This window comes from Cetorhinus maximus, chromosome 6 (assembly GCF_964194155.1).
Source record: "Cetorhinus maximus chromosome 6, sCetMax3.hap1.1, whole genome shotgun sequence".
NCBI classification, from domain to species: domain Eukaryota; kingdom Metazoa; phylum Chordata; class Chondrichthyes; order Lamniformes; family Cetorhinidae; genus Cetorhinus; species Cetorhinus maximus.
The window spans coordinates 125636928-125663561 of record NC_135884.1 but is presented as its reverse complement, the minus strand read 5'-3'; the positions used below and the strand labels follow the sequence as shown (position 1 = coordinate 125663561).

Here is a 26634-nt window from a genome sequence, read left to right as displayed (position 1 = left end):
GCCAGAAACTTGGCAGGTGGAATATAATGTGTGCAAATGTGTGGTTGTGCACTTTGGCAGGAAGAATAGAAGAGCTAAATATTATTTAAATGGAGAAAGACTGCAGAAAGCTGCAGCACAGAGGGATTTGGGGGTCCTTATGCATGAGTCTTGCTAAAACTATACAAGGCACTAGTTAGACTACACCTAGAACACTGAACAGTTTTGATCTCTTATCTAAGGAAAGATATACTGGCATTGGAGGCAAACCAGAGAAGGTTCACTAGGTTGATCCCGGATATGGAGGAATTTTCTTATGAGAAGAGGTTGAGTAGGTTGGGTCTGTACTCATTGGAGTTTAGAAGAATGAGAGGCGACCTTATTGAAACATATAATATTCTTATGGGGCTTGATAGGGTGGATGCTGAGAGGTTGTTTCCTCACGTGGGAGAGTCTAGGACCAGAGACCATAATCTAAGAGTAAGGGGTCACCCATTTAAGACAGAAATGAGGAAGAATTTCTCCTCTCAGAGGTTAGTGAATCAGTGGATCTCTTTACCGCAGAGGAGTGTAGATGCTGGGTCATCAAGTATATTCAAGGCTGAGATGGACAGATTTTGAAACAGTAAGGGAATCAAGGGTTATGGGGAAAAGGTAGAAAAGCGGAATTGAGGATTATCAGATCAGCCATGATCTCATTGAATGGCGGAGCAGACTTGATAGGCCGAATGGCCTATTTCTGTTCCTACGTCTTATGGTCTAAATTAAAGACATACAGTGGAGAATCTATTCGAGTCAAAGGCATTGCCTTGTACCAGTGCCTTATAGGCAACTGACAGCCCAGCTGCTAGTGATAATACTGAAAGGAGGAATAATGGTGAAAGGAGAAGGACCTAGTCTTCTGGGCTGAGACTGGTTACAGAAGATCAAGTTTAAGTGGTCTGAGATTTTTCACCTGAAAACAGGAGGAGTTCCTGAACTGCTAAGGAAATACGACAATGTATTTTGGGATGAATTAGGGAAGTTAAAAGGCTTGCAAGCAAAAATATATGTGGATCCTGAAACGATCTACATATATCTTTAAGGCCAGACCTGTGCCTAATGCGCTGAAGGAGAAGGTGGATGCCGAACTGTGCTGGTTAGAAATGCTGGGCATCATCCAACCTGTCCAATTCTCGGAATGGGCAGCACCCATAGTTCTAGTGGTTAAACCTGACCAAACCATACGCATTTGTGGGGACTATAAATTGACCTAAACAAGGCAGCAAAATTAGACAAGTACCCCATTCCAAGGAGAGACGACTTCTATGCAAAGCTGGCTGGAGGCAAATCCTATACAAAATTGGATATGAGCCATCCCTACCAACAATTAGAACTGGATAGCACATCAAGAGAATACGTGACTATTAACACACACATTGGTCTTTATCAGTACATTTGCCTACCCTTTGGAGTATTGTCTCCATGCGCTATCTTCCAGAGAACAATGGAGAGACTTTTGCAAGGACTTCACCGAGTGGTAGTATATCCAGATGATGTACTGATCACAGGGTCAACCGAGACCGAACACTTGGGCCAACCTGGAGGAGATGCTAAGAAGGTTCACGGAAGCCGGTATATGGTTAAAGAAGGAAAAATGCATGTTTCAAGCGCCAGAAGTTACTTACCTGGGTCACAGGGTGGACACCATGGGGTTGCATCCGTTAGAAGAGAAAGTTCGGGCAATAAAAGATGCACCCTCACTGTCCAATGTAATCAAACTCAAATCCTTCCTGGGTATGATCAACTGCCATAGCCACTTCTTGCCTAACTTATCAATTGTGTTGGCACCATCACACTTGTTAAAAAAGAATCACTGTTGGTCATGGAATTCACAGCAGGAAGAAGCCTTTGTGAAAATAAAGAAACTGTTGTATTTGTTGTGTTTATTGGTAAACTACGACCCATCAAAAGAGTTGGTATTAACATGTGATGCCTCTCCTTATGGTGTAGGAGCCGTGTTATCACATAGAATGGGAAATGGATCAGAAACACCCATTGGCTATGCCTTGCGAACACTCCACAGCTGAGAAGAGTTATTTCCAGCTAGAAAAGGAAGGCTTATCGGTGATATTCGGAGTGAAGAAATTCCATCAGTACCTAGATTTATGACATTTCACCATCGTGTCAGACCATAAACTATTAATGGGTTTTATTCAGTGAGGATAAGGCCATTCCGCCAATAGCATCAGCAAGAATAAAATGTTGGGCTTTGATATTATATGCGCATGAGTATAGTTTTATTTACCGTCCTGGCTTACACGTTGCAAATGCAGACACACTCATTCGTCTCTTGTTACCAGATAGCATTGTACATGTTCCTGTGCCACAAGAAGTTGTGCTATTACTGAATTTCTTGGATTCTTCACCTGTGTGCGTGAAGCAGATTAGGAACTGGACAAACAGAGATCCAATATTGTTGTAAGTCAGAGACCTTGTTTTGCAGGGATGGTCAAATTTGCCTGTATCTGAAGATTTGAGACCATTCCATGCCGGAAACACCGTTAAACCGTCAAGATGGAATTTTGTCGTGGGGACCAAGAGTTGTCATCCCTTCACAAGGTAGAGAATCACTCTTGACAGAGCTTCACAGTGCGTATCCAGGAATATCAAAGATGAAAATGCTTGCGCGAAGCTATGCCTGGTGGCCAGGCATTGACAATGACATTGAAAGCATGGTCACGCACTGTCTCCACTGTCAGCAACAACAAAGGTTGCCTGTTTCAGCTCCACTGAATCCATGGGAGTGGCCTGGTCAACCCTGGGTTAGACTACATTGTGATTATGTAGGACCATTCTTAGATACCTGTTTTTGTTGACTGTAGGTGCACATTCTAAATGGATGGATGTATACAAAGTCAAATCGCCAACATCGAGCGCAACTATTGAGAAGCTGCGTCACTGTTTTAGCATACATGGCCTACTGGAAATTGTTGTTTCTGATGGCGGTACAGTCTTTAAATGTATAGGGTTTCAGAGTTTCATGAATCTGAATGGAATCAGACGTATTAAAACAGCACCTTTACCATCCCTCATTGAATGGTTTAGCCAAGAGAGCTGTACAAACTTTCAAGTCTGGTATGAAGAGGTTATCAGAAGGTACTCTAGAATCTCGACTTTCCCACTTTCTTCTCAGTTATCATGCAACGCCACCTTTGACTACGGGTTCAACACCGTTTGAATTACTGATGAAATGCCACCTACATACAAGGTTAAGTCTGGTGTTTCCAAATTTAGAGGGCATGGTTGAAAGGAATCAGAGTAATCAAAAATTGAATCATGATATTCACAGCAAAGCTTGCACATTCAATGTAGGTGACACAGTATTTGTGCAAAATTTTGGAAGTGGACCTTGTTGGGCTACTGGAACCATTGTCTCAGAGACTGGTCCCTTATCTTTCCAAGTGCAAGTGGAAGATAGAATTGTTCGTAAAATAGGTGGACAATATTCATGATAGAGAGACCCCCATTCCAGCAATCAAATTAACGTCAAACTATCAATTCCTAAGGTGAAAGGTCGATCTAGAATAGACATGCTCGATGTCACTGTCGTGTTGGCAAACCCAGAACTGCCACTTTCTAATAATGTGTCTCGTGCAGCTGTTCCTGATCATGTCGATTCTGTTGAGGAACCTCAAGTGGTAGAGCTACGCCGCTCTAGCCGTATAAGGAAAATATCTCAGAGATTTAATCTTTAATCACCAGAAGTTGTATATATGAGTATGCTGTTGGATATTCAAATGCTCCCTGTAAGTAGAAACTGTTTAAAAAAAATCTAAAGGAGGAGGAAATATAGTAACTGAAGGTATAGCCTCACCTGCTGTCTATCAGGCGTCACAAGATGTCCTTGGAGGCTCCGGCCAATGAGCCCTAAACGCGGGCAATCCCGGTGGGGGGCTTCCTGATGAGAGTCCTGACCGAGCATGTAGCATCTGAAAGGCTCTCTGTAATAAAGTTTATCTGTTTCTTGTTGAAATCTGTCTGCTCTGTCAAGTCATTACACCTGGGCTATCTACTGGCTGGCAGAAAAGTGGTGGCGCAACAGGCTTCGGAAGGGACTGCAGGAATCGAGAGGGAAAGGGAACCTGGGGCAACATTCCTCCTCTTTCTTGTCTCACTAAGGAAAAATTTAACTTATCTGGCAACGATCTTAATCCTACCTAACAGCTGCCAACCCCTTTTAGACTGCCCAGCAACCATGGCAGCTTTCTCACTGGCTTCGGTTAAAATGCTATGAAGACTCTATTGGCATTGCAGAACCCTGATTTGCATCAATTCATGAGGCTCCTTCCTTCTTTAGGTGGCCATTCGATCTGCTTGCACAGTTCTGCAGGTTAAAATTGGTAAAGATATTGGTCAAGCTCTGAACAGTTAAGTGACTTGCTCATTGCTACCTGTCTGGTTTTTGCCAGGTAGACATTAATCCACTCGAAGGGCTCCCAGTTGTCCACATGGTAGGTTCCTAGTCTCAGCCATGCTGGCCTGTGAAATGGGGAATGTGGAGACATGAGAAGAGTTGCAACTGTACAAAGAGAGGAAACCATACTTTTATGGATCTAATGTTAGCCTTGGCAGATCACATACTTACCATCTCAACAACACGAGGAGTGCTGCATAATACGAGCTGAATTAGAGGGCAGCAAGTTAAGAAAATTGTATACTCAAGTGCAGAAAGTACTCTCACTCTCGGCCTATATATCAAACGTCACTCTACTTTTATTTTTATGTTTTGGGGTTATCTTTTCCTGTTGGTGATCGTTTCCAGGAATATTTGCAAATTATTTCCTGCCCATTGTAAGCAGGTTCCTGTGTTCTTGCATCTTGCTCACTTTCGTGTATGAAAGCAAAGTAGCCTTTCCAAAGTGATCTCTTTTCTATACTTGTTATTGGTCTGATCTGGAATGTTGCTGTTAAAACAATTTAAAAAAATAACTTTTCTATCGTTCCGTTGTATTTAGAGCAGGCAGCTTCATGGACATATTACATGCTAACCACCTCGGTAAATTATTGAGTGAGCCAGACACTTGAGAATTGAAAAGATTGTCTATAACTGCGAAATGGCCATAACTCTAAAATATCAGTGTGTTTAAAACAGAAGTGTGAAAAAATGGCATGACTGTAAATCTGACTTCAGAAACAATAACTGTTCACATCAAATGAAGAAAAGAGAACAAGTACACTCTAGCAAACAGTAAAATAAATTACATTACTCCAGTCAATCATGACTAATTTGAAAAGCACAATGCTGAGCCACAACAAGTTGTATTTATTGCATGTCCCAAGATGCTTCACAGGAGCATAACCAACGAAAGATCGCAATCTTTTTTTTTGACATAAGACACCTGCTTCTCTGCCGTTATATTGTGTTCTATTATCTTTGGCATGCGGGAGGGGGTTTTATTATAAAATTGAATTCCATGTATTCTTTTGGCTAAGTTTTTTTTTCCTTTTTCCTTCCAGGTGGTGCAGTCCTTGGGATTTGCTATTTACCGAGCACTAGACTGGGGTTTGGATGAGAATGAGGAACGGGAGTTGAGTCAGCAGTTGGAGCAGCTTATTGACCAGATGGCAAACAATGACTCTGAAGGTAGCAATGGGACAGCTGATGAGGGGTACAGTGGGCAGGATGATGAGGAGGAGGGTGATGGGGCACCCCGTTCAGTGAAGACTTTCGAACATGTAATGAAGGCATGTGCTGCACATTTATTGAATCGTAACGAAGCAGATGCACATTTTCAAGCAGTCTGTAGGGCATTGTTTGTGGAAACCTTGGAGTTAAAGACTTTCCTGATGAAAATCAAAGATGCTAAACAGGTAAGATCAAAGTTCACTTAAGCGCTGGAGAACGATAGATGTTAAAGATAGTTTTTAAATTATTGTTTTAGGAGGCCAGGCTGCTTCACAAGGGAACAGAACTGTCATTTCTTTCAGTACAGTGGTTTATTTGCTGTCAGGTTCTTCAGTAAGGCAAGTGGGCATGAGATGAGAGCTCTTGCAGATATTGACTTAGTCTGGCTACTGGGTTTCCTGGTGTTGAATGGCACTTTTGGCACACTGCACAAGCTCATTAGCTTATGGGTGAACCTGCTCCATTATTGGATTGGACTATGCAGCAGAACTACTTCCCATTCACATTAGAGAATTTTCTCTTCAGTTAAATTAAGAAGTGAAAACAAGTTACATGATTATTAAATATTGGCCCAGATCTCCTGGCCTCTGGATGGTCGTACCCTGGACATACCCTGGAAAATGTGCTGGAGGACCCTTCGGAAGTCCCAACACAATGATTTTTCGGGAATTGCCTTGGAAGTTTCAACTTCCGATGGGCAATTCCCCTGCATCCTCCAAAAAAGATTCAGAGGCCTCGGAGGGTCCTGACTCGCTTAACTGGATAGTTACTCAGGAAATGCTAGACAGGAAAAAAATTTTACATGTCTAACTCCTGTCTAACTGTATAACTAACCACCCCTCACCTCTCCCCCTCAACTTCCCACTGACCCCCTCCAACTACACCCCACCCGACTCTCCAACTCTCCCTTTGATTGCCTCCAACCCTCTGCCTGCCCCAATAGACTGTCTGACTACCCCTCTCGACCTCCTGACTCCCCTCTGACTCTTCTCCAACTCCACCCCCCAACCCTCCAAATCCCCCCCTGACCTGACCCCCACCTACTCACCCTGCCACCCGACCCCTTACCCACGCTGCCACCAGCCACCTTCACACACTCGTTAACTAACAGACTGAAAAGCTATTTAAAAGTCTCAAAGTTTTCCACATTTTAGTGAATGAAGACTTGACGAAACACGGAAGCTGGTGCCGTAAAGACGGGGTGTAGCTTGGCTTCCCCTGACGATACTGCAATACGAAGAAAAACGTCTTGAACAAGTGCATCCCGCATTTCTGAAGAGGCCCGGTTTGGAAATCTCATCCAGAAATGCAAAACTCCGGCGCTGTGTAAAAAGAAATATAGGAACAGAGTGGCAATCCGTTGGTGATCGCTGCTCCTCAGAAAATTCGACACATTACTTCACCCATAGCACTTTTGTACTGCAGAGTTTCTGTGCCGACTGCAGAACCCTCATATATTTGCTGTCAAGATTCATGCTACTGATAATCACATCATCATTTAGGACTAGTAGAAGGAGAAAGGTTTGCATTTCGTCAGTCAGGTCCTCAAGGTGAAGGAACAGTATCGTAATCAACTAGAGTAGAGCATTGCACAGTCCCCCCCAAAGAAGGAGGCTAACTATCAGAGGTCCCTTTTAAAAAAAAAGATGGCTAACAAGGAATTATAATTAAGAGTTTTGTTTTAGATTTCTGTTCGAAATTCCCTTCCCCTGTTAAGTACCAAGTGGTGATGAGACCTGTCTCATCACTGAGGCTGACTGGGAATTGTATTAAGGTTGATGGAGACAGTCATAAACTGATGGATGATTCAGCAGGAAGTGGTAATCATCAGCTCTCTTGTACTTCAGCAAACCCGAAATAAAAATGTCTAAAGCACTTAAAGGTTTGCTGTTTTAAACAACAACATTCATAAATGTACGAACCAAAATAAAGGCTGTTAATCATAGTTCGCTGATAGATCTGTTTTGAAAGGAGTTTCTGCTGGTGCGACTCCTTCATTTTTTAATTAAATAGTTTAAGAAAACAATTTCCTTGAGATAAGAGCACAAATATTGCATTGTCGCACGATACATAGAGTGGGATATGTTGTGCGGTGGAGCCGGGTTCAATCGATGCATTCAAAAGGGAATTAGACTGTTATTTGCAAAGGAAGAATGTGTTGGATTACGGGGAGAAGGTAGGAGGATAGCACAAAGTGAGTTGCTCATTTGGAGAGCTGGCGCAGACACAGTTGGCCGAATGGACACCTTTTGCACTCTAACAATCCTGTGATTCATACATTGGAGTGTGCTGAGAACAATGCACTATTTGAGAATCAACATCATTTGACATTAGTTCCCAGTATTTTGCTTGATAAGGAATTTGCATATATGCTGATTGACCTGGTCAGGTCAGGACGGGGATGTTTCACTTTACCTTTTACCAGAGTGATCAAGATTTATGTGGGAGCTGCCTGGGCCTGATGGGTTAACAGGAATGGTTCTGGATTGCCTGGTATTTCTTGAGTTGTAGGCAAAGTCCACACATGTGACCACCAGGTATCTCACTCCTTTGCCAGTGGCACTACTACTTTTAGTCTGTTTTTACTCATCTATTGGTAGCCTGTGAGATCTGACCCAATCACCCATTTCCACCCACCCTACCCTAAGAACATAGCATTCACTCAGTTCCACCCAAGTACCACCCACCAAGTGGGCATCATTAAGATTATCAGCTGGAGGTATGGTTTGAACGCACATCCTGGCACTCCTTGCTGTAATATGCTAAATCGCTGGTCTTGCCCTGCCATGATCACACATATCAAACATGCTTGAAACCCTTCAAGGAAGTGAAATGTTTGGTCGCTATCCAAAAATGTCAGATTTTATTCATGGGGGAATTTAACCAAGAAAATCATTTGAACAGGTAGCCATCTTGCCTCCGATTTGCTGCTCAAGAATTTGGGTGGGGCATACTCAGAACAGATGTTTAAAAATATTCACCATTGTGTTTATAGTTTAATAGATAAACAAACTGATCAAACCAGAACAGTGGGAACAAAATTAGGCACAGCCCTGTGCAAATACCCTAGCAAATGTTCATGAGGTGATTCAGCACACTGTACTTATGACACATTTCTAAGTCTACTTTAAAGCTTCACCACTTGATTTTGTTTCTATTACTGATGATTATCTAATGTTACATTAGTACCAGTGGTAGATCTATTACACTAGCATGTACCATACCCATAAAGCTCCTTCTTGACTACTTGCATACTTTTCATTTCTGTACCTATAAAAAGCACTTGTCTTTTACACCTCACTGGTTTACTGTTTTTTATAAGCCAAAGCTGCTTTTATTGTGTTCTATTTGGATGGTGGTCATTCAGTAACCAGCCTGGCTCCAAATGGCCTCACCATATAGATGCCTGCCCAACATTTCCCACATTTAAAACAAAAACAGAATTGCCTGGAAAAACTCAGCAGGTCTGGCAGCATCGGTGGAGAAGAAAACAGTTGACGTTTCGAGTCCTCATGACCCTTCGGCAGAACTCGAAACGTCAACTGTTTTCTTCTCCACCGATGCTGCCAGACCTGCTGAGTTTTTCCAGGTAATTCTGTTTTTGTTTTGGATTTCCAGCATCCGCAGTAGCTTTTAGCTTTTTGTTTTTATTTCCCACATTTATGTTGTCTTGAACATAATGCCACAATTTCTACCATTCTACCTTTTGAGGCCATCAAGCTTCAGTATTCAGTGCACCTGCTCTGTTGACAAAATCTCTCTGTAATAAGCTCATTAATGTACACACGTCACACCTCTAAAAGCTGTTTATTTGTTGGGTGTGGTTCAAACATGGACAACACAGCTTAACTCCAGAGGTGCTGTGAGAGTGACTGCCCTTGACATCAAGGCCGCATTTGACTGAGTGTGGCATCAAGGAGCCCCAGCAAAATTGGGGTCAATGGGAATCGGTGGGGGGGAAACTCTCCACTGGTTGGAGCCATACATAGCACCCAGGAAGATGCTTGTTGGAGGTCAGTCATCTCGGCTCCAGGACATCACTGCAGGAGTTCCTCAGGCTAGTGTCCTCGGCCCAACCATCTTCAGCTGTTTTGTCAATGACCCTCCTTCCTTCATAGGCCAGAAGCGGGGATGTTCGCTGATGATTGCACAATGTTCAGCACCATCCACAACTCCTCAGATACTAAAGCAGTCCATGTCCAAATGCAGCAAGAGCTGGACAATATCCAGGCTTGAGCTGACAAGTGGCAAGTAACATTCGTGCTGCACAAGTGCCAGGCAATGACCATCTCCAACAAAAGAGAATCTAACCATCACCCCTTGATGTTCAATGGCATTGCCATCATTGAATCCCCCACTATCAACATCCTGGGGGTTACCATTGACCAGAAACTCAACTGAACTAGCCATATAAATACTACGACTACAAGAGGAGGTCAGAGGCTAGGAATCCTGCAATGAGTAACTCACCTCCTGACTCCCAAAAACCTGTCCACCATCTACAAGGCACAAGTCAGGAGTGTGATGGTATACTCCCCACTTGCCTAGATTAATTTAGCTCCCACAACACTCAAGAAGCTTGACACTACCCAGGACACAGTCCACTTGATTGGCACCACATCCACAAATATTCACTCCCTTCACTACCAACACACAGTAACAGCAGTGTGTACCATCTACAAGATGCATTGCAGGAATTCACCAAGGTTCTTTTGAGAATGATACTACCATCTAGAAGGACAAGGGCAGCAGATAGATGGGAACACCACCGCCTGGAAGTTCCCATCCAAGACACTCATCATCCTGTCTTGGGTATATATCAGCGTTCCTTCACTGTCGCTGGATCAAAATCCTGGAACTCCCTTCCTTATAGCAATGTGGGTGTACCTACATCACATGGACTGCAGCAGTTCAAGAAGGCAGTTCACCACCACTTTCTCGAGGGCAATTAGGGATGGGCAATAAATGTTAGCCCAGCCAGCGAATCCCACATCCTGTGAATGAATAAAAAAAAAGGATTCTGATTATGGAGCACCTGCTAATGTGAATAGATAATCCAGAAACACTAAAGCTTTTGAAGATCAATAATATAAACATACTGCTTGTTCAATGCCATTTGTGAAACTATTTTCTTACTAGTCTTATCTTAAGACCCACCTAACAACTGGCATTTTTTGCTGGTTACCTGTGTGAGCTGTCAGGAAATGTCTCACTGATCAAATATTTAACAAAAATGATGCACAAAATGTCAATTTTTGATTTAAAACATATACTACTCTGGTTAATTAACTTTTTTTTGTAAAAGACTTTATTTTCAATGTTCAATTTAAGTGCAGGAACAAACCAGAGAGCATTAAAGCAATGTAAAGGGTAGCACAGTAAACATCAGGAAAACAAATATGAAGGGACTGTGCTCATAAGTGGTGCAGCATTGAGTCTACAGAAAGGTGTAATCTTTTGTGCTATTTAACTTGCATTTATATAACACATATAATGTAATGAATGTTTTGGGGCACTTCACAGAGATGAAAACAGATGCTGAGCTATGATAGGAAAGTGACTGTTCTGTTCTATAGTAAAAAGAGAGGTTTTAAGAAGGCTTTTGAAAGAAGGACAGCAATAAGAATTCTTATGGTGTCACTTGTAGAGCTTGGGGCCAGGAAAGTTAAAGGCTCTTAGGCAAGAGGTGACATAAAAAATGAAGTATTTGATCCGAACAGCTCAACAAACTTACTGGATATCTCAACATTACCCTTAATGCAAATTCAATTTTCTCTAATGCCGAACCGCCCACCCGCTCCCCTTACCACCCATCACCTCCGTTGCACCACCCTTGCACAGAATATAATGTCTCCACATAGATGCTGCATCTTCCTTACGTTTTTATAATGGTATTTATAATGTGAAAAAAATCTTATGACTGTTTAACTTATAGGAAACTCGGTTGGCATTATAAGTGACTTATGTTAGCAGATACAGGTCAAAGTAACCGAACAAATTTACCCAGGTTGCATAAAAACAGAAAGCATGATCAATTATTTCATTTGCCAGAAACTGTAGGGGAAGTCCTGCATAAACCGCATAGAATGTTAACTGACATTCATGTCCACCCAGCCCATATTATCCAACCCATAAATGTGAAGTGGAGCTTTTCCAGGGCAGGTCAACATCACTGGAAACAAACAATGTGACTTGCATTTGTTTTATTGCTACTTGAACTGGATAAAACCAAAATGTTTTGACTAGTATTAACAATCAAAAGCTTTTTGGATCAGTGAAATTATTTAAACAATGCGTGAATAAAATTTCAGCAATGCTTGTTTACAAATTCCTCTGAGATCACAGGGGTTGGCTTTAATCATAAGACATATCTTGAAGGCAAAAATGATACTGGGTACCTGCCTGAGCTCCACCCTGCACAAACCTGAACACACCCAAACTGTGAGAACCTGGATCCCATCCCATAGGTTTTGAGTGATAGCTACGGCTCAGTTGGTAGCGCTCTTGCCTCTGAGTCACAAAGTTCTGAGATCAAGTCCCAGTCAAGGGCTTGAGCACAAGATCGTGGCTTACACCCAAGTTCAATAGGGACACAGTAGCGTTGGAGGTGCAGTCTTTCAGATGAGACATTAAACCAAGGCCCTGTCAGCCTGCTCAGGTAGATGTAAAAGATCCCATGGCAATATTTCGAAGAAGAACTAGATTTGTCTCTAGTGTTCTGATGATATTTGCCCTCAATCAACATCACCAAAACAAACAAATTACCTGGTCATTATCACATTGCTGTTTATGTACATTGGCTGCCATGTTTCCTACAATTCGACAATGACTGCACTTCATTGGCTGTAAAGCTTTGAGACATCAGGTGGCTGTGAAAGACGCTATAAAATGCAAGTCTTTCTTTACTAAATCAAAGTTATCCAGCACCCCTGTCCTCACCTACTTCCACTGGCTCACTAAGGCAATGATTTTGAATTTCTCTTTCTTGTTTACAAATTCCTTCATGACCTTGCCACACACTATACCATTAGCATTGTTCAGGTTTACCTCCTGTGTCACTGTCTCCCTGAAATCCCCCTGTGTGCCACCCTCCTCCCTCCGCTTCAACACCAGTATCAGAGCATTGACTCATCACACACCTGCATCTACAATTCTCTTCCCATACTTTGGCTATGTCTCGTTCCACGTTCAAAAACATTCTCAGTGAGGTTTTGCTTCAGTTAAATGGAATTTCCCCAACCCAACTTGGACTCACTGGGCTGAATTTTAACCCAAAAGAACGAAGGGGCAAGTGGTTAAGGACTGGAATGCACTGCCTGAGAGTGTGGTGAGGCAGATTCAATTGAAACATTCAAGAGGGAATTAGACTGTTATCCCAAAAGAGAGAATGTGCAGGGTTACTGGGAGAAGACGGGAGAAAGGCACTAAGGGAATTGCTCATTCGGTGAGCTGGTGCAGACACGATGGGTCGAGTGGCCTCCTCCTGCGCTGTAACAATTCTGAAACCCTTTCACTAAGGTGAGGGTTGATGAACAACTAATGGATGCTTTAAGGGTAACGTAAGTTTCAATCACGCCTCCTGAACATTCCCCTAACTCTCTTGCTATGTGTTCATGCCCCTCCCAATGACCCCCTGGTGTGTTGACCTTGAAATAGGGAAGCAGTTTCCATTATGCCGAACTCGCATTCTGAGACCCCTGCAAACTGGGGACTGGACGGGGGAACGAGATCATTTTCAGGCTTGTTTTGAAGAAAGATAGGAAAGCTTTCTGCTAATGGATTGTTACTGCATCTCCTGATTGAGTTTCTTGATGCACCTAGTACTCTAATTAGTGGTGGGACACGAAAACTTGGAGAGTAGCCAAAAGTCAGTTGGGGGCACCTCCAAAGGAAAATAACCCGGTTTAGTGGAAGGTCCAAAGTAGCCAAAGTAATGGCCTGGATTTTGCTGTAGAAATAACGGTGATGCCAATAGGGCTCACTGTTACTTAAGTGGTAATCAGACAACAACTTTTGGTGACTGCACTCGCGCAGTTAAATGCAGAAATTCATAAGTTACTGCCCAAGTGGCCCTGCTCCTCCAAAAGCTGCTTGATAATGGGGGTATGATGAGGTTTAATTACTGCCAAACAACCTTTCTGGCACTGAAAGCTAACTTTAGCAACTTTTCATTTATTGTTGGAGATTTAAAGAAGCTAAAAAGCTGTAATTTATTTCTTCATTTTTGCTTTCTGTTTCTTTTACCTCTTTCTTAATCCCATCTTTCTTTCCCTCTGCTTTCTGTACCTGATTTTACATTGCATTAAATATTCTAACTGACATTTCCTGGTTTAGACTTGACCTTGCTTATTAACGATTCTGTGATCTGATTGGCTATGGCGCTACACAGTTGCTTGCCTTGTTCAGGCCCCAGTTCTATGTAAATGGCATTCTGCTGTTTTGGATTTCAAAATTACAATAGGTTTCAATGTAAAATCTCAGAGAGAGTCTGTGGGCAAGCGCAAGTATAATGTACAGCTGGTGCTGTTTGTTCACTGCTGAGACCAAAATCCTGGCCATGGAATAAAGGTTAAAAATTATATTTAAATTGGATACTTGCATTAAAAATCACAAAGAAATCATTAATCCTAAATAAGAAATTTACCTATATTAACTTAGAAGTGTTTGTCCTACATACAATCCGTCTGACATTACAGTTCTACTAGGTTCTCACGGTTTCCATTCGGTAGGTTTCCCTACACACATTATCCAGTCTATGATTCTGCTGTATCTTAGCTTGCAGCCTGTAATATTGAGAAAACCACTGTTTCTCTGCCGAGCAAAAGCTCACCTTCTGCTGTTGAAATATCAATAAATGGAGTCGGGTAGTATGCAACCCAGTTTTGAAATCTCCGCCGCCTAAATGAACTGCAGAACAGCAAAGTGACCCGTCTGTTGGTCAGTCCACTAACTGGTAGTTCATTTCTGATCTGTAAGGCACAACGGCGACATCCAACCCTTGGAACTAGTGCTGAAAAGGGACACTAGCTCAAGTGTTAGCGAATCACATTGTGGAAATATCCTTCAGTTTTTTTTTGTGCACATTCATCGCGTGACTGAAATTATAGCCAGATGGTACATGCACTATGTAAAGGAATTGCACTATGCAGATTATAAGCATTTATTTCTCCCTTTCCGCACCTTAAAATGTAATGGAGAAAATGAGGTAAAGGTTTTTAAATATACAAATCCTTGTGTTGGAGATTGTGAAAGCGTCATTTACATTCAGGGCGGGGGGATGAATATGGGACAGATTCTGTTCCCGGATATCTAAATTCTAGCCAGCAGTGGGTTCGGGGGAGGGGGACAGGTGCTATGTGAGCTGAGCTATGTCAAGGGGTATTTCCAGGCTGCCCTCGGAAATTCCTCCCCCACATCCTTGAACCTCCTCAGTAGAACTCGCATCAATTGAGAGTTGACGTGGGTCCCTTGAGGCTTTTTAAAGACCCTAAACCTTCACTAGAGCAGGATAATGGTTCCTGGGGGAAGAGTGTGGGTTGGATGGTATTGATTATCTTCTCTAGTTGAAGTCGCATCAGTGGGCCACAGCTCCACTCCGCCTTAGAAATGTGGATTGGCTCAGGCTAGGGTGGCCACCGCTAATGCACACTTTCAGGCCAACCTGTATTGTAGAAGTTGTTGTTCTCAGAATTTGAGTCAGGATCTCTGGATTGAGCTGAGCACTGACGCTGAGGGAACTGAGCCCCCCAGAAACTACCAGGACAGAGAGTTTGCTGATTCTGCTGGATGAGTGAGCTATAAGCTAGGTCCATTCATTGTATATTGCTGTACAAATTTGCTTGATGTCTAAGAATGTTCAACCTTCCAGCCTTTTAACCTTTTGCCCTTACATTGGTATTTTTCAAAGTTATGAAAGGACTTTTAACACTCCCACTGTGCCCCCCCCCATCCCCCTCCACCACCCCCACCCTCATTCCTCCTAGCTCTGCAGGAATGTAATTTCAGGGGCATTCCTTGAGCAACCTCCAGTAAACCCTTTAAGGATCCTGGTAACCCTCCTCAAGACCTGGTAAAACTGGGCAGAGATTGAATGGTCAAATCTCCATCCATATGTACCCAAATTCTGCATTGCGATCCTACAACTGGCTTTAGGGGTACAATGTGCCTATAAAAGGCTCCCAACACTTGTTTCAGGCACCTTGGGCACTTGAAAACGCAGCTGTTTCCAATGGCAGCCAGTGATCTAATAGGGCAGATCAGGCACAAGAGTTCCTGACCCAAAATTTAACCCCATCTTTCAGTTTACGCCCCAAAAAAATCTGCGGAACTAAGTTTGAATTTCTCTCTCACAAGCACTGAAATAACCCCAGGAAAGCATCTTTTTATTTTGGTGTATGTGTATTATATATCATCTGCTCAATCTGAAAAGCAGTGCAGCCATCATTTAACAGTGATGTAAGTGAGCTGCAGGTTAAAAGCATTTGTCATCAAGTATACCCATTGAGAAGACCATCTTTGGGAATCATTGAAAAAACTTTGGACAGGGTGAGTGTTTCACATGGATCTGTAATGAGATTCCTAAAAATCTGCTAACTCTAAAAGAGTCTACTGTAATGAATTTCAGGTTTATGAATAAAATGCTCAGTTCTGCATCTAATCATTAAGTGAAATAGTAAAAATGAACAGAAGAGCTTTCAATCATCCTGCCATGATGCCTGTGTGCTTAAGAAAAGCACAGACTCTCTGACTCCATGTTGCAGATTCACAGAAACTAATTAAAATAGAACAATAATCTGATGTATTTTATGGGGTACAGCGGGCACTGAAATGGAAAAGACAAGATTTACGTTATTCTCTACTTTTATGATTGCCAGTAAACTGCCTATTAGCCACAACACTTAAGATCCTGTGATTTTTATGTTTGCCAGTTATTTACAGCATTTTGTCTGTAGCCATCATAAGTCTTATCTTAGATTAATTGCTCCTTGATACAGGCTGTTAACTGTTTTCTGGAACAGCACTTCCAAAGCAATCAGATTTTCTATTTACAGTGTAATGTAGGTTATAAAATATCTAATAGTGCAGGAAAATCACATTACACAGCCAGAAAATCAAAATGACTTACAAGCAGATGATTTTTCATTACTCCAACAATGATCACATTGCTCTTTTTGCATAAACACCCTTGAAGATTGCAAGCATGGAACACATCAGAAGTCAAGGTCCACATGAGCACCTACAGTAACATAGTAATCACACATTTAGGATGGCTTTTAATTGTAATCAAATTGTAGGATTCAGGTGACTCATGAATTGCTCGATTGTTTCCACATCACTTTGAACCATTCACTTTCAAAAGTTTCAATTTAAAATACTCAACAAGAGGTAACAATATATTTTTACCTACAAGCTCACTTACGTTGCTGTCAAACTCTGTCTACTCTGCTGACCATTCAACAAACAGAACGTAAAAATACTTGAAGACCCATGAGATGCTTTTTCTCTGGTTATTTATTACTTTGTAATGGTTCTCGGGCATCTGCACCATCTTGTATAACAGCACAAGTGTTATCTCCAGATAAGAACAACTTATTGTGAAAGCAAGATTTACGTTATCTTCTGGCTTTTAGGATTGCCAATAAACTGCTCATTAGGCACAGCACTTTCGTGTCAAATTGGTGTAAAAACTTCACTGTCACTACCTCATGAGTCTAAAGGATAGGAGAGGGCAAACTCGATGGACCTGTCTTCTTTTCACCTAACAACTCCAATATATTGCAGAGTGAGAAAATTTGTGAAGGTTACCTTGATCCTAAAGGTCAGAATAGTAATGAAGCTGCTTTCTGTACATATCACATTTGTACACACCCCAGGTCCATAATTTGAAGCTCATGACTCATTTAGAAATTATTAGGATTCAGGTTTAGGTGGGACCATGTGGTGAAAACATGCCCCAGTTGTAGAGTGGACAGATTGCTCTTTTACACAATGTCTGTTCATAGGTCTAATCTTAGGAAAACCCTAGCGTGGGTTCTTTTGAATGAGACCAAAGACAGTGTTCTTTCTGACTCCGAGTGCAAAGAACAATATTGCAAGATAAATATAGTGAGGATCTGCTCATGGTCTTCATTGAAAATTGAATGTTAAACATGTATCAGAAACATTTTTAAAGAGTCACTCTTTAACTTTTACAGTATGTGATCACATGGTGTGGGGTCTTTGGGCTGTTAATTTCTTGTCATTACAATCAATTAAAATTTAAATTTTTTTTTTATTCATTCATGGCATGTGGGCTTCGCAGGCTAGGCCAGCATTTATTGCCCATCCCTAGTTGCCCTTGAAAAGGTGGTGGTGAGCTACCTTCTTGAACTGCTGCAGTCCATGTGGTGTGGGCATACCCACAGTGCTGTTAGGGAGGGAGTTCCAGGATCTTGATCTAGCAACAGTGAAGGAACGGTGATATATTTCCAAGTCAGGATGGTGAGTGACTTGGAGGGGAACTTCCAGGTGATGGTGTTCCCATCTACCTGCTGCCCTTGTCCTTCTAGATGGTAGTGGTCATGGGTTTGGAAGGTGCTGTCGAAGGAGCCTTGGTGAATTCCTGCAATGTATCTTGTAGGTGGTACACACTGCTGCTACTGTGCAACGGTGGTGGAGGAAGTGAATGTTTGAGGATGTGGTGCCAATCAAGCAGGCTACTTTGTCCTGGACAGTGCCCAGCTTCTTGAGTGTTGTGAGAGCTGCATTCATCCAGGCAAGTGGGGACTATACCATTACATTCCTGACTTGTGCCTTGTAAATGGTGGACAGGCTTTTGGGAGTCAGGAGGTGAGTTATACATCACAGGGTTCCTAACCTCTGACCTCTTTTAGCCACAGTATTTATATGGCTAGTCCAGTTCAGTTTCTGGTCAATGGTAACCCCCCAGGATGTTGATTAGTGGGGAATTCAGTGATGGTAATGCCATTGAATGTCAAGGGATGATGGTTAGATTCTGTCTTGTTGAAGATGATCATTGCCTGGCACTTGTGTGGCGTGAATGTTACTTGCCGCTTGTCAGCTCAAGCCTGGATATTGCCCAGGTCTTGCTGCATTTGGACATGGACTGCTTCAGCATCTGAGGAGTCGCGAATGGTGCTGAACATTGTGCAATCATCAGCGAACATCCCCACTTCTGACCTTATGATGGAAGGAGGGGTCATTGATGAAGCAGCTGAAGATGGTTGGGCCGAGGACACTACCCTGAGGAACTCCTGCAGTGATGTCCTGGAGCTGAGATGACTGACCTCCTCCAACCACAACCATCTTCCTTTGTGCTGGGTATGATTCCAACCAGTGGAGAGCTTCCCCCCTGATTCCCATTGACTCCAGTTTTGCTGGGCTCCTTGATGCCACAGTCGGTTAAAGCAGCCTTGATATCAAGGGCAGTCACTCTCACCTCACCTCGGGAGTTCCTTTTATCCATGTTTGAACCAAGGCTGTAATGAGGTCAGGAGATGAGTGACCCTGGTGGAACCCAAACCGGGCATCAGTGAGCAGGTTATTGCTAAGCAAGTGCCGCTTGATAGCACTGTTGATGACCCCTTTCATTACTTTACTGATGATCGAGAGTAGACTGATGGGGCAGTAATTGGCTGGGTTGGATTTGTCCTGCTTTTTGTGTACAGGACATACCTGGGCAATTTTCCACATAGCCGGGTAGATGCCAGTGTTGTAGCTGTACTGGAACAGCTAGGCTAGGGGCGTGGCAAGTTCTGAAGTCTTCAGTACTATTGCCGGAATATTATCAGGGCCCATAGCCTTTGCACTTTCCAGTGTCTTCAGCTATTTCTTGATATCACGTGCAGTCAATCAAATTAGCTGAAGACTGGCATCTGTGATGCTGGGGACCTCCAGAGGAGGCCGAGATGGATCATTCATTCAGCACTTCTGGCTGAAGATTGTAGCAAATGCTTCAGCCTTATTTTTTGCACTGATGTGCTGGGCCCCCCCATCATTGAGGATGGGGATATTTGTGGAACCTCCTCTTCCAGTGAGTTGTTTAATTTTTCACCACTATTCACGACTAGATGTGGAAGGACTGCAGAGCTTAGATCTGATCCGTTGGTTGTGGGATCACTTAGCTCTGTCTATCACTTGCTGCTTATGCTGTTTGGGATACAAGTAGTCCTGTGTTGCAGCTTCACCAGGTTGACAACTCATTTTAGGTATGCCTGGTGCTGTTTCTGATATGCCCTCCTGCACTTTTCATTGAACCAGGGTTGATCCCCTGGCTTGATAATGGTAGAGTGGGGGATATGCAGGGCCATGGGGTTACAGATTGTGCTTGAATACAATTCTGCTATTGCTGATGGCCCATAGCGCCTCATGGATGCCCAACCTGAGTTGCTAGAACTGTTCGAAAATTCTATCCCATTTAGCACAGTGGTACTGCCACACAACACGATGGAGGGTATCCTCAATGTGAAGGCGGGACTTTGCTTCCACAAGGACTGTGCGGTGGTCATCCTACCGATACTGTCATGGACAGTTGCATCTGCAGCAGACAGGTTGGTGAGCATGGTCAAGTATGTTTTTCCCTATCTGGCAGCTATGTCCTTTAGGACTCGGCCAGCTCGGTCAGCAGTGGTGCTCTTGGTGATGGACATTGAAGTCCCTCACCCAGAGCACATTTTGTGCCTTGCCACCCTCAGTGCTTCCTCCAAGTGGTGTTCAACATGGAGGAACACTGATTCATCAGCTGAGGGAGGGTGGTACGCGGTAATCAGCAGGTTTCCTTGCCCATTTTTGATCTGATGCATGAGACTTCATGGGGTCCGTAGTCAATGTTGACGACTCCCAGGACAACTCCCTCCCGACTGTAACAACTGTGCCGCCACCTCTGCTGGGTCTCTCCTGCTGGTGGGACAGGGATGGTGATGGTGGTATCTGGGACATTATCTGTAAGGTATGACTCCATGAGGATGACTATGTCAGGCTGTTGATTGACTAGTCTGTGAGTCAGCTCTCCCAATTTTGGCACTAGCCCCCAGATGTTAGTAAGGAGGATTTGCAGGGCCGACAGAGCTGAGTTTGCTGTTGTGGTTTCCGGTGCCTAGGTCGATGCTGGATGGTCCGTCAGGTTTCGTTCCTTTTTGAAAGTGTGTCTATACAATAAGGTGTAGAATATTTGAAAATTAATGTAAATTAAAATCAAATGCCAGAATATTTCCAGCTCTTCAAAATGTTGAATTAATTATTAGCCTAACACTGACATTTTAAAATCATCATCAAGGGGAAAAAAATCTGTATGCTGAAATGTGTTTTATTAATTTAAATCTCGTGATACTTAGATATTAATTTTTGAAGTCTTCAAGCAATCACTTGCAATAAAATATTTGCTTTCAAACTCTTTTAGTCAGCCTTATACAGGGCAAAAAACCCTTCTAGGTTATTTTCTTCCAGTGGACAGTTCTTGCCTATATATATAATATCCTGATGAGCATTACTTCACTGAAAAACAATGACGAATGATGGTATGTACCAGGTAAACTGGGGCAATGTTATTACTTTCTTTGTAATAACTCCCACCTTTTTTACTGTTATAGATTAAATCATTGATTATAAAAGGTGATTCTGTAATTCTTTGGAGGGAGGAATATAATGTAACCTGAAGATTCCATCAGCAAATAGCACTAGTTTTTTTTAAAGTTCCATTTATCCTGGTGTAGTACAGCACTATCCAATAAGACCACATTTGTCACAAGTAATCTTTCCAGGCTTTCTTCATATTATTTAAAATAAGACCTGATAATCTCATCATTCTTTTCTTTGTGAAATTGTGAATGCTAAGAATAGACCTGGAGTTTTTTATATCTTGAGGGGAAACTCTTGGAAACTTACTGAATTATTTTTGATTCTTCACATACAGAAAACACCCTGCTCCTCAGAGGAATGGAAGTGAACGAATCACAGGAGTACAGCCTTTAACCCTGTTAACTCTCCAGTACTGGAAGTAAATTATATAGGAACAGTTATTCCGATCAGCATTATTGGGGGCGAATGATTCTGGAGACAAAATTTTCATTTTCCTGACACTTTTTATTATTTCCTCCAACACATCTCTCTAGATTTTAAAATGAGGGAAGTAAAATATTTGCAGAGTCCAGATTGGCTTAGTGCTAATCCTTACTGGACTTCAGATGCTCCTCTAGGCTGTAATGAAGGTTGCAATCAAAGCCTTTCAGTCTCTAACAAATGTGATATTGAGCTATCTTGGTAATCCAGAACTTTCATTTCAAAATTGGGTTGGATTTGTTAATTTAGCACCAGTTTGGGCGAGTGGAGGATCTGGTGTTAATTCACGTTTTCCCATTGTGAAACAAAACTGACCCACATTAGATGGAGATGCTTTGGAGGATTTAGGTAACCTGCCAGCAAATTTTTTGAGTATTCACTGCATTTTCATTTCCTTTACAATGCAAATGTATGTCTAATGCTATGAGTTTACCAGCAGTCCAAAATCTATAACAAGGCACTTCAGTGTCATTCTGAATTTCACTCTTCTGTCATAATACAGTGTTCTAATTCCTTTTGTGTTCCAGATGCTGAAGAAGATGCAGGTTGGAGAACCACAGGCACAGCAGATTCCACTAGTAGAATTGGACAACCTGAACCATACAGACTGGGTGAGGGGCGTATATTTATGATTGATTGATAATATGCATTCATGAGAGAATTTCAAGAGGTTGATTTTCATCTCATTTGGTCTGAGTATAATGTGCTTTCACATGAGACATTGTCCCCTTGGGAACTACTTTGCAAAGTTACCCTATTACGTGGGAACCAAAAACTTTGAAAGTTTATGTTAGATATAATAGATCTATGTTGCTAGATGTTCTCCTCATCCTGCAAAATCAGACAGCTCGACATTGGAGTTACAGTGAACAAAGCTGTTCTAACCCACCAGACTGCCTCCTGGAATTTTGCCGCACTTAAATAGCTTCTACCGTGTTTGGTAATAAAAGCTGTTGGAAAAGCAGCACAATGGAGAAGTGTTTTATTATGCGTACACAAAAAAAATTAGTGATAAAGAAATGAAAATGGAATAACGTATGGACCCTGTTATATTTTTGAAACTTATTCCGTGATGCCCTGAGTTTCCAAAATTTGATCAATGATTACATTCTCCTCCACCAAGTACAAAAACAAATCATATGTGCACAAACATTACTGCAACCTTGAATAAGCTCCGAACTTACAGCTGTATTTAAACAGAATTTGCACTGTGCACATATACAATTAGGAGATGAAGATATCTGAGGGCTTTCCCAACACAATGTGTTACATGTACAAAATCCTGATGGCACATTTCTGTGATTTTATTACTGTTTCATAATTGAAAATATTGTTTATAAATGTGTAGATTTAAATTGGTGAAGCAGCTTGATTTTTAACAGCTTTTGTAACTTTGACACCCAGCGGGAAAGGTTAACTTATTCCAGCCATTGAGAAACTAATTGGATCAGGTGGAGTGCTGATTTTATGCCCCACCCAATATTACTCTCCATTGAGAGTAAAGTCAGGTGTTGTATAAAACCAGCATTGCACCAAATCTTTTGGGTTTCTCACCTGTCAAGATAAAAATCCCTCCTCTACCCATCCCCAAAATTGAAGTCAGTGGGAATCAGGGGTACCATCAGATGGATGGGCACCATTCGTAATTCCTCAGATACTGAAGCAGCCCATGTCCATATGCAGCAAGGCCTGGACAACATTCAGGCTTGGGCTGATACGTGGCAAGTAAAACTCGTGCCACACAAGTGCCAGGCAATGACCACCTTCAACAAAAGAGAATCTAACCACATCTCCTTGACATTCAACAGCATTACCATCGCTGAATCCAACACCATTAACATCCTGGGGGTTATTATTGACCAGAAACTGGATTAGATCAGCTACATAAATACTGTGGCTACAAGAGTGGTCAAGAGGCCTGGAATTTTGTGGCAAGTAGCTCAGCTCCAACACCTGTCCACCACCTACAATGCACAAGTCAGGAGTGTATTGGAATACTCTCCACTTGCCTGGATGAGTGCAGCTCCAACAACACTCAAGCAGCTCAACAGGATAAAGCAGCCTGCTTGATTGGCACTCCCACCACCGTTAACACAAAGTGGCAGCAGTACTTACCCTCTGCAAAATACACTGCAGCAACTAACCATGCCTTCTTCAACAGCACCTTCCAACCCCACAACCTCTGCCACCTAGATGGGCAAATTTAGCAGACACATGGGAACTCCACCGCCTCGAAGTTCCCCTCCAAGCTATTTTTGATCCTGACTTGGAACTACATCATTGTTCTTTCGCTGTCACTGGGTCACAAATCTGGAACAATGTGGGTGTACCGATGCACCTTGTGGACTGCTGTGGCTCAAGAAGGCAGCTCACCACCGCCTTCCCAAGCGCATTTAGGGCTGGGCAACAAATGCTGGCCATGCCAGTGACATTTGCATCCCATGAATGAATAAAAAAACAGTGTCAGATTTAATACAATTGGAAAGACATGGCTGAGGTGGAGAGACATGAACTTTAATCCTTACTATAAGAACATACAAAATAGGAGCAACAGTAGGTGATAAGGCCTTTTGTGTCTACTCCAGCACTCAGTAAGATCATCACTGATCTACCTTGACTCCATTTTCCCACATCCCTTAGTTTCCAAAACCTGTCTATCTCAGTCTTGAATATGTTCAATGACTGAGTGTGTACAGCTCCTTGAGATAGAGAATTTCAAAGATTTTTAACCTGCTGAGTGAATAAATTTCTCCTCATCTCAGCCCTAAATGGCTGACCCCTTATCCTGAGACTGTGGCCATTAATTCAGGACTCTCCAGCCAGGAGAAACAGTCTCAGCACCTACCAAGTCACTTATTCTTTGTGTACATTTCAATGAGATCATCTCTCATTCTTCTAAACTCTAGAGACTATATCTCATTTAACTCAATCTCTCCTCATAGGACAATCCTCCTTTTCCAGGAATCAATCTAGTGAATCTTTGTTGCACCCCCTCTAAGGCAAGTATATACTTCCTTAGGTAAGGAGAGCAGTACTCCAGGTGTGGTCTGCTATCAGTGGCATACATCTGGATTAATGAGATTTCATCTTGAGGTTATGTCCGTGACTGGCTTAGACTTTGTATTTGCATTTGGAGAAATGTCATCTGAAGAAACAAAAGCAACAGATTTAAGAAAAAAATAAGGTATAATCAATATTTAAACCTGAGCCAACTCACTCTTCCCTATAGCTATTAACAGTTCATATGGTCAAGATTATTTGAAAATGCTGTAAGACCCATTAAGTTGGACTAGGTGTATGTAGGGCATGCCCTACTATAAAACATTTTCTCAGTGTGCCAGCCTTGCACACCCAGGAGTAGAAGATGAATTCAGCACCAGCATTGGCCTCCTCCATTACGTTGTCACCTTCATACTGATTACCTCTGCTACTGAAGGTGGATGGAGATAATGGGCTGAATCTTCCAGTCAGCGTGCGGGGGCGGGCCCAACATGTAACATGACGTGCGATGATGTCAGGCGTGCGTCCCAACGTCATCGTGCATCATCTCGATATTTCGTTCGGCGGGCACGCGTCGGAGGTGGCTGCACGCCTGCCTGAATGTCAACAGCCTATTAAGGCCATTAAGAAAGTAATTAAACTAGTTAAGAACTCTGCCTGTCCAACCTTAAGGTTAGTGGGCAGGCGAAGAGCCCAAGCAGCCTTCACGTTTTTCAGGAAACCTCATCCACGGGTGGGATGAAGTTTCCTGAAGCTTTTATAAAATAAATAAACCAATCTTCCAAACTTCACAAGCATGTCCCAGCTCATGAAGGGACATGTTTAAATAAATTTTTACTTCATTTATTAAGAAGTTTTATAATCTATTCAATCTCCCCGAGGCAACTCTGTGCCTCAGGGAGATTGCTGTGCTTTTTTGCACTCATGCGCAAAAGAGCGCAGGCCCCGACTCTCCCTCCTCCCCCTGCCCGCACAGGTAGCGCTGAGCGCTGCTGGATGCGTGTTACGCTGGGTGGGCCTTAATTGGCCCACCTGCATAAAATGGCTGCGCGCAGCCGATCGCGGGTGGCAATCAGCTCCGCACCCACTCCCGCCCAGCTCACCCACCATAGGAAAAGTTCTCCCCAATGTTTTCATCCTATTTGTTAGACTCCGTATATAAACAATACATCTCAAAATACTAATACTAATGGGCGGATTTCAAGGAAAGTTGGCCCAAGGAAGAACTGATTTGTTTTTGGTGAAGATGCAGATCCGAATCCTGGAATTTTAAAAAGAATCTGTTAACAATGGGAGAGTGGGTGAATTGATTTTTATTAGAATGTTATAGGTTGTTTTATTTAGAATATTGTTGATTGTGTTAAATTTGTGATTGTCTCAGCTGTGGTGCAATTTGTCACAGCTGTCAAAATGTGAGCAGAGTTTTCAGAGCAGCTTGTTGGATATGAATTGACCTGAAGCCTGCTATCTGAGATGGAAGCTCTTAATAAAAAGATTTCTTTTTTCAGTTTTGTAGTTACAGAGCCTCAAGGAAGAGCTGTGTAATTGTAATAATGTTGAGTTAACACAGCATGGCGGAGGTATGTGCTCTACTGAGTGCCCTCCTCATGTTTTTTATGCCCGCTCAATAAATTTTATTCAACCCCATTGTAACTTTTGTTGTTGCTATTGATTCCGCCTATTCCAAAGTTGCAACATGTTTGCGAATGATATTTCCTCTGTGCTTGCAGGCTCGTCTGTGGGTGCAGCTAATGCGAGATCTCCGTCATGGTGTAAAACTAAAAAAAGTTCAGGAGAAGCAGTATAATCCCCTGCCAACAGAATTCCACCTTACTCCATTTGAGATGTTAATGCAGGACATTAGAGCACGCAAATATAAACTGCGCAAAGTTATGGTAAGTGTCTTGTTTTTATTCCTATTTAGATCTAAT

At 42.4% G+C, this 26634-nt stretch overlaps 1 protein-coding gene across 2 annotated transcripts in view; it reads left to right on the top strand.

The window, feature by feature from the left end:
• spire2 (spire-type actin nucleation factor 2) overlaps positions 1-26634 on the top strand; it is a 91601-nt gene that overhangs the window by 32159 nt on the left and 32808 nt on the right. For both annotated transcript variants that reach the window (XM_078544446.1, XM_078544447.1), the window contains 3 exons: positions 5479-5832; positions 22231-22314; positions 26434-26598. In XM_078544446.1, the coding sequence (XP_078400572.1) occupies positions 5479-5832; positions 22231-22314; positions 26434-26598 (603 nt within the window). The remainder of the gene's footprint in view (positions 1-5478; positions 5833-22230; positions 22315-26433; positions 26599-26634) is intronic.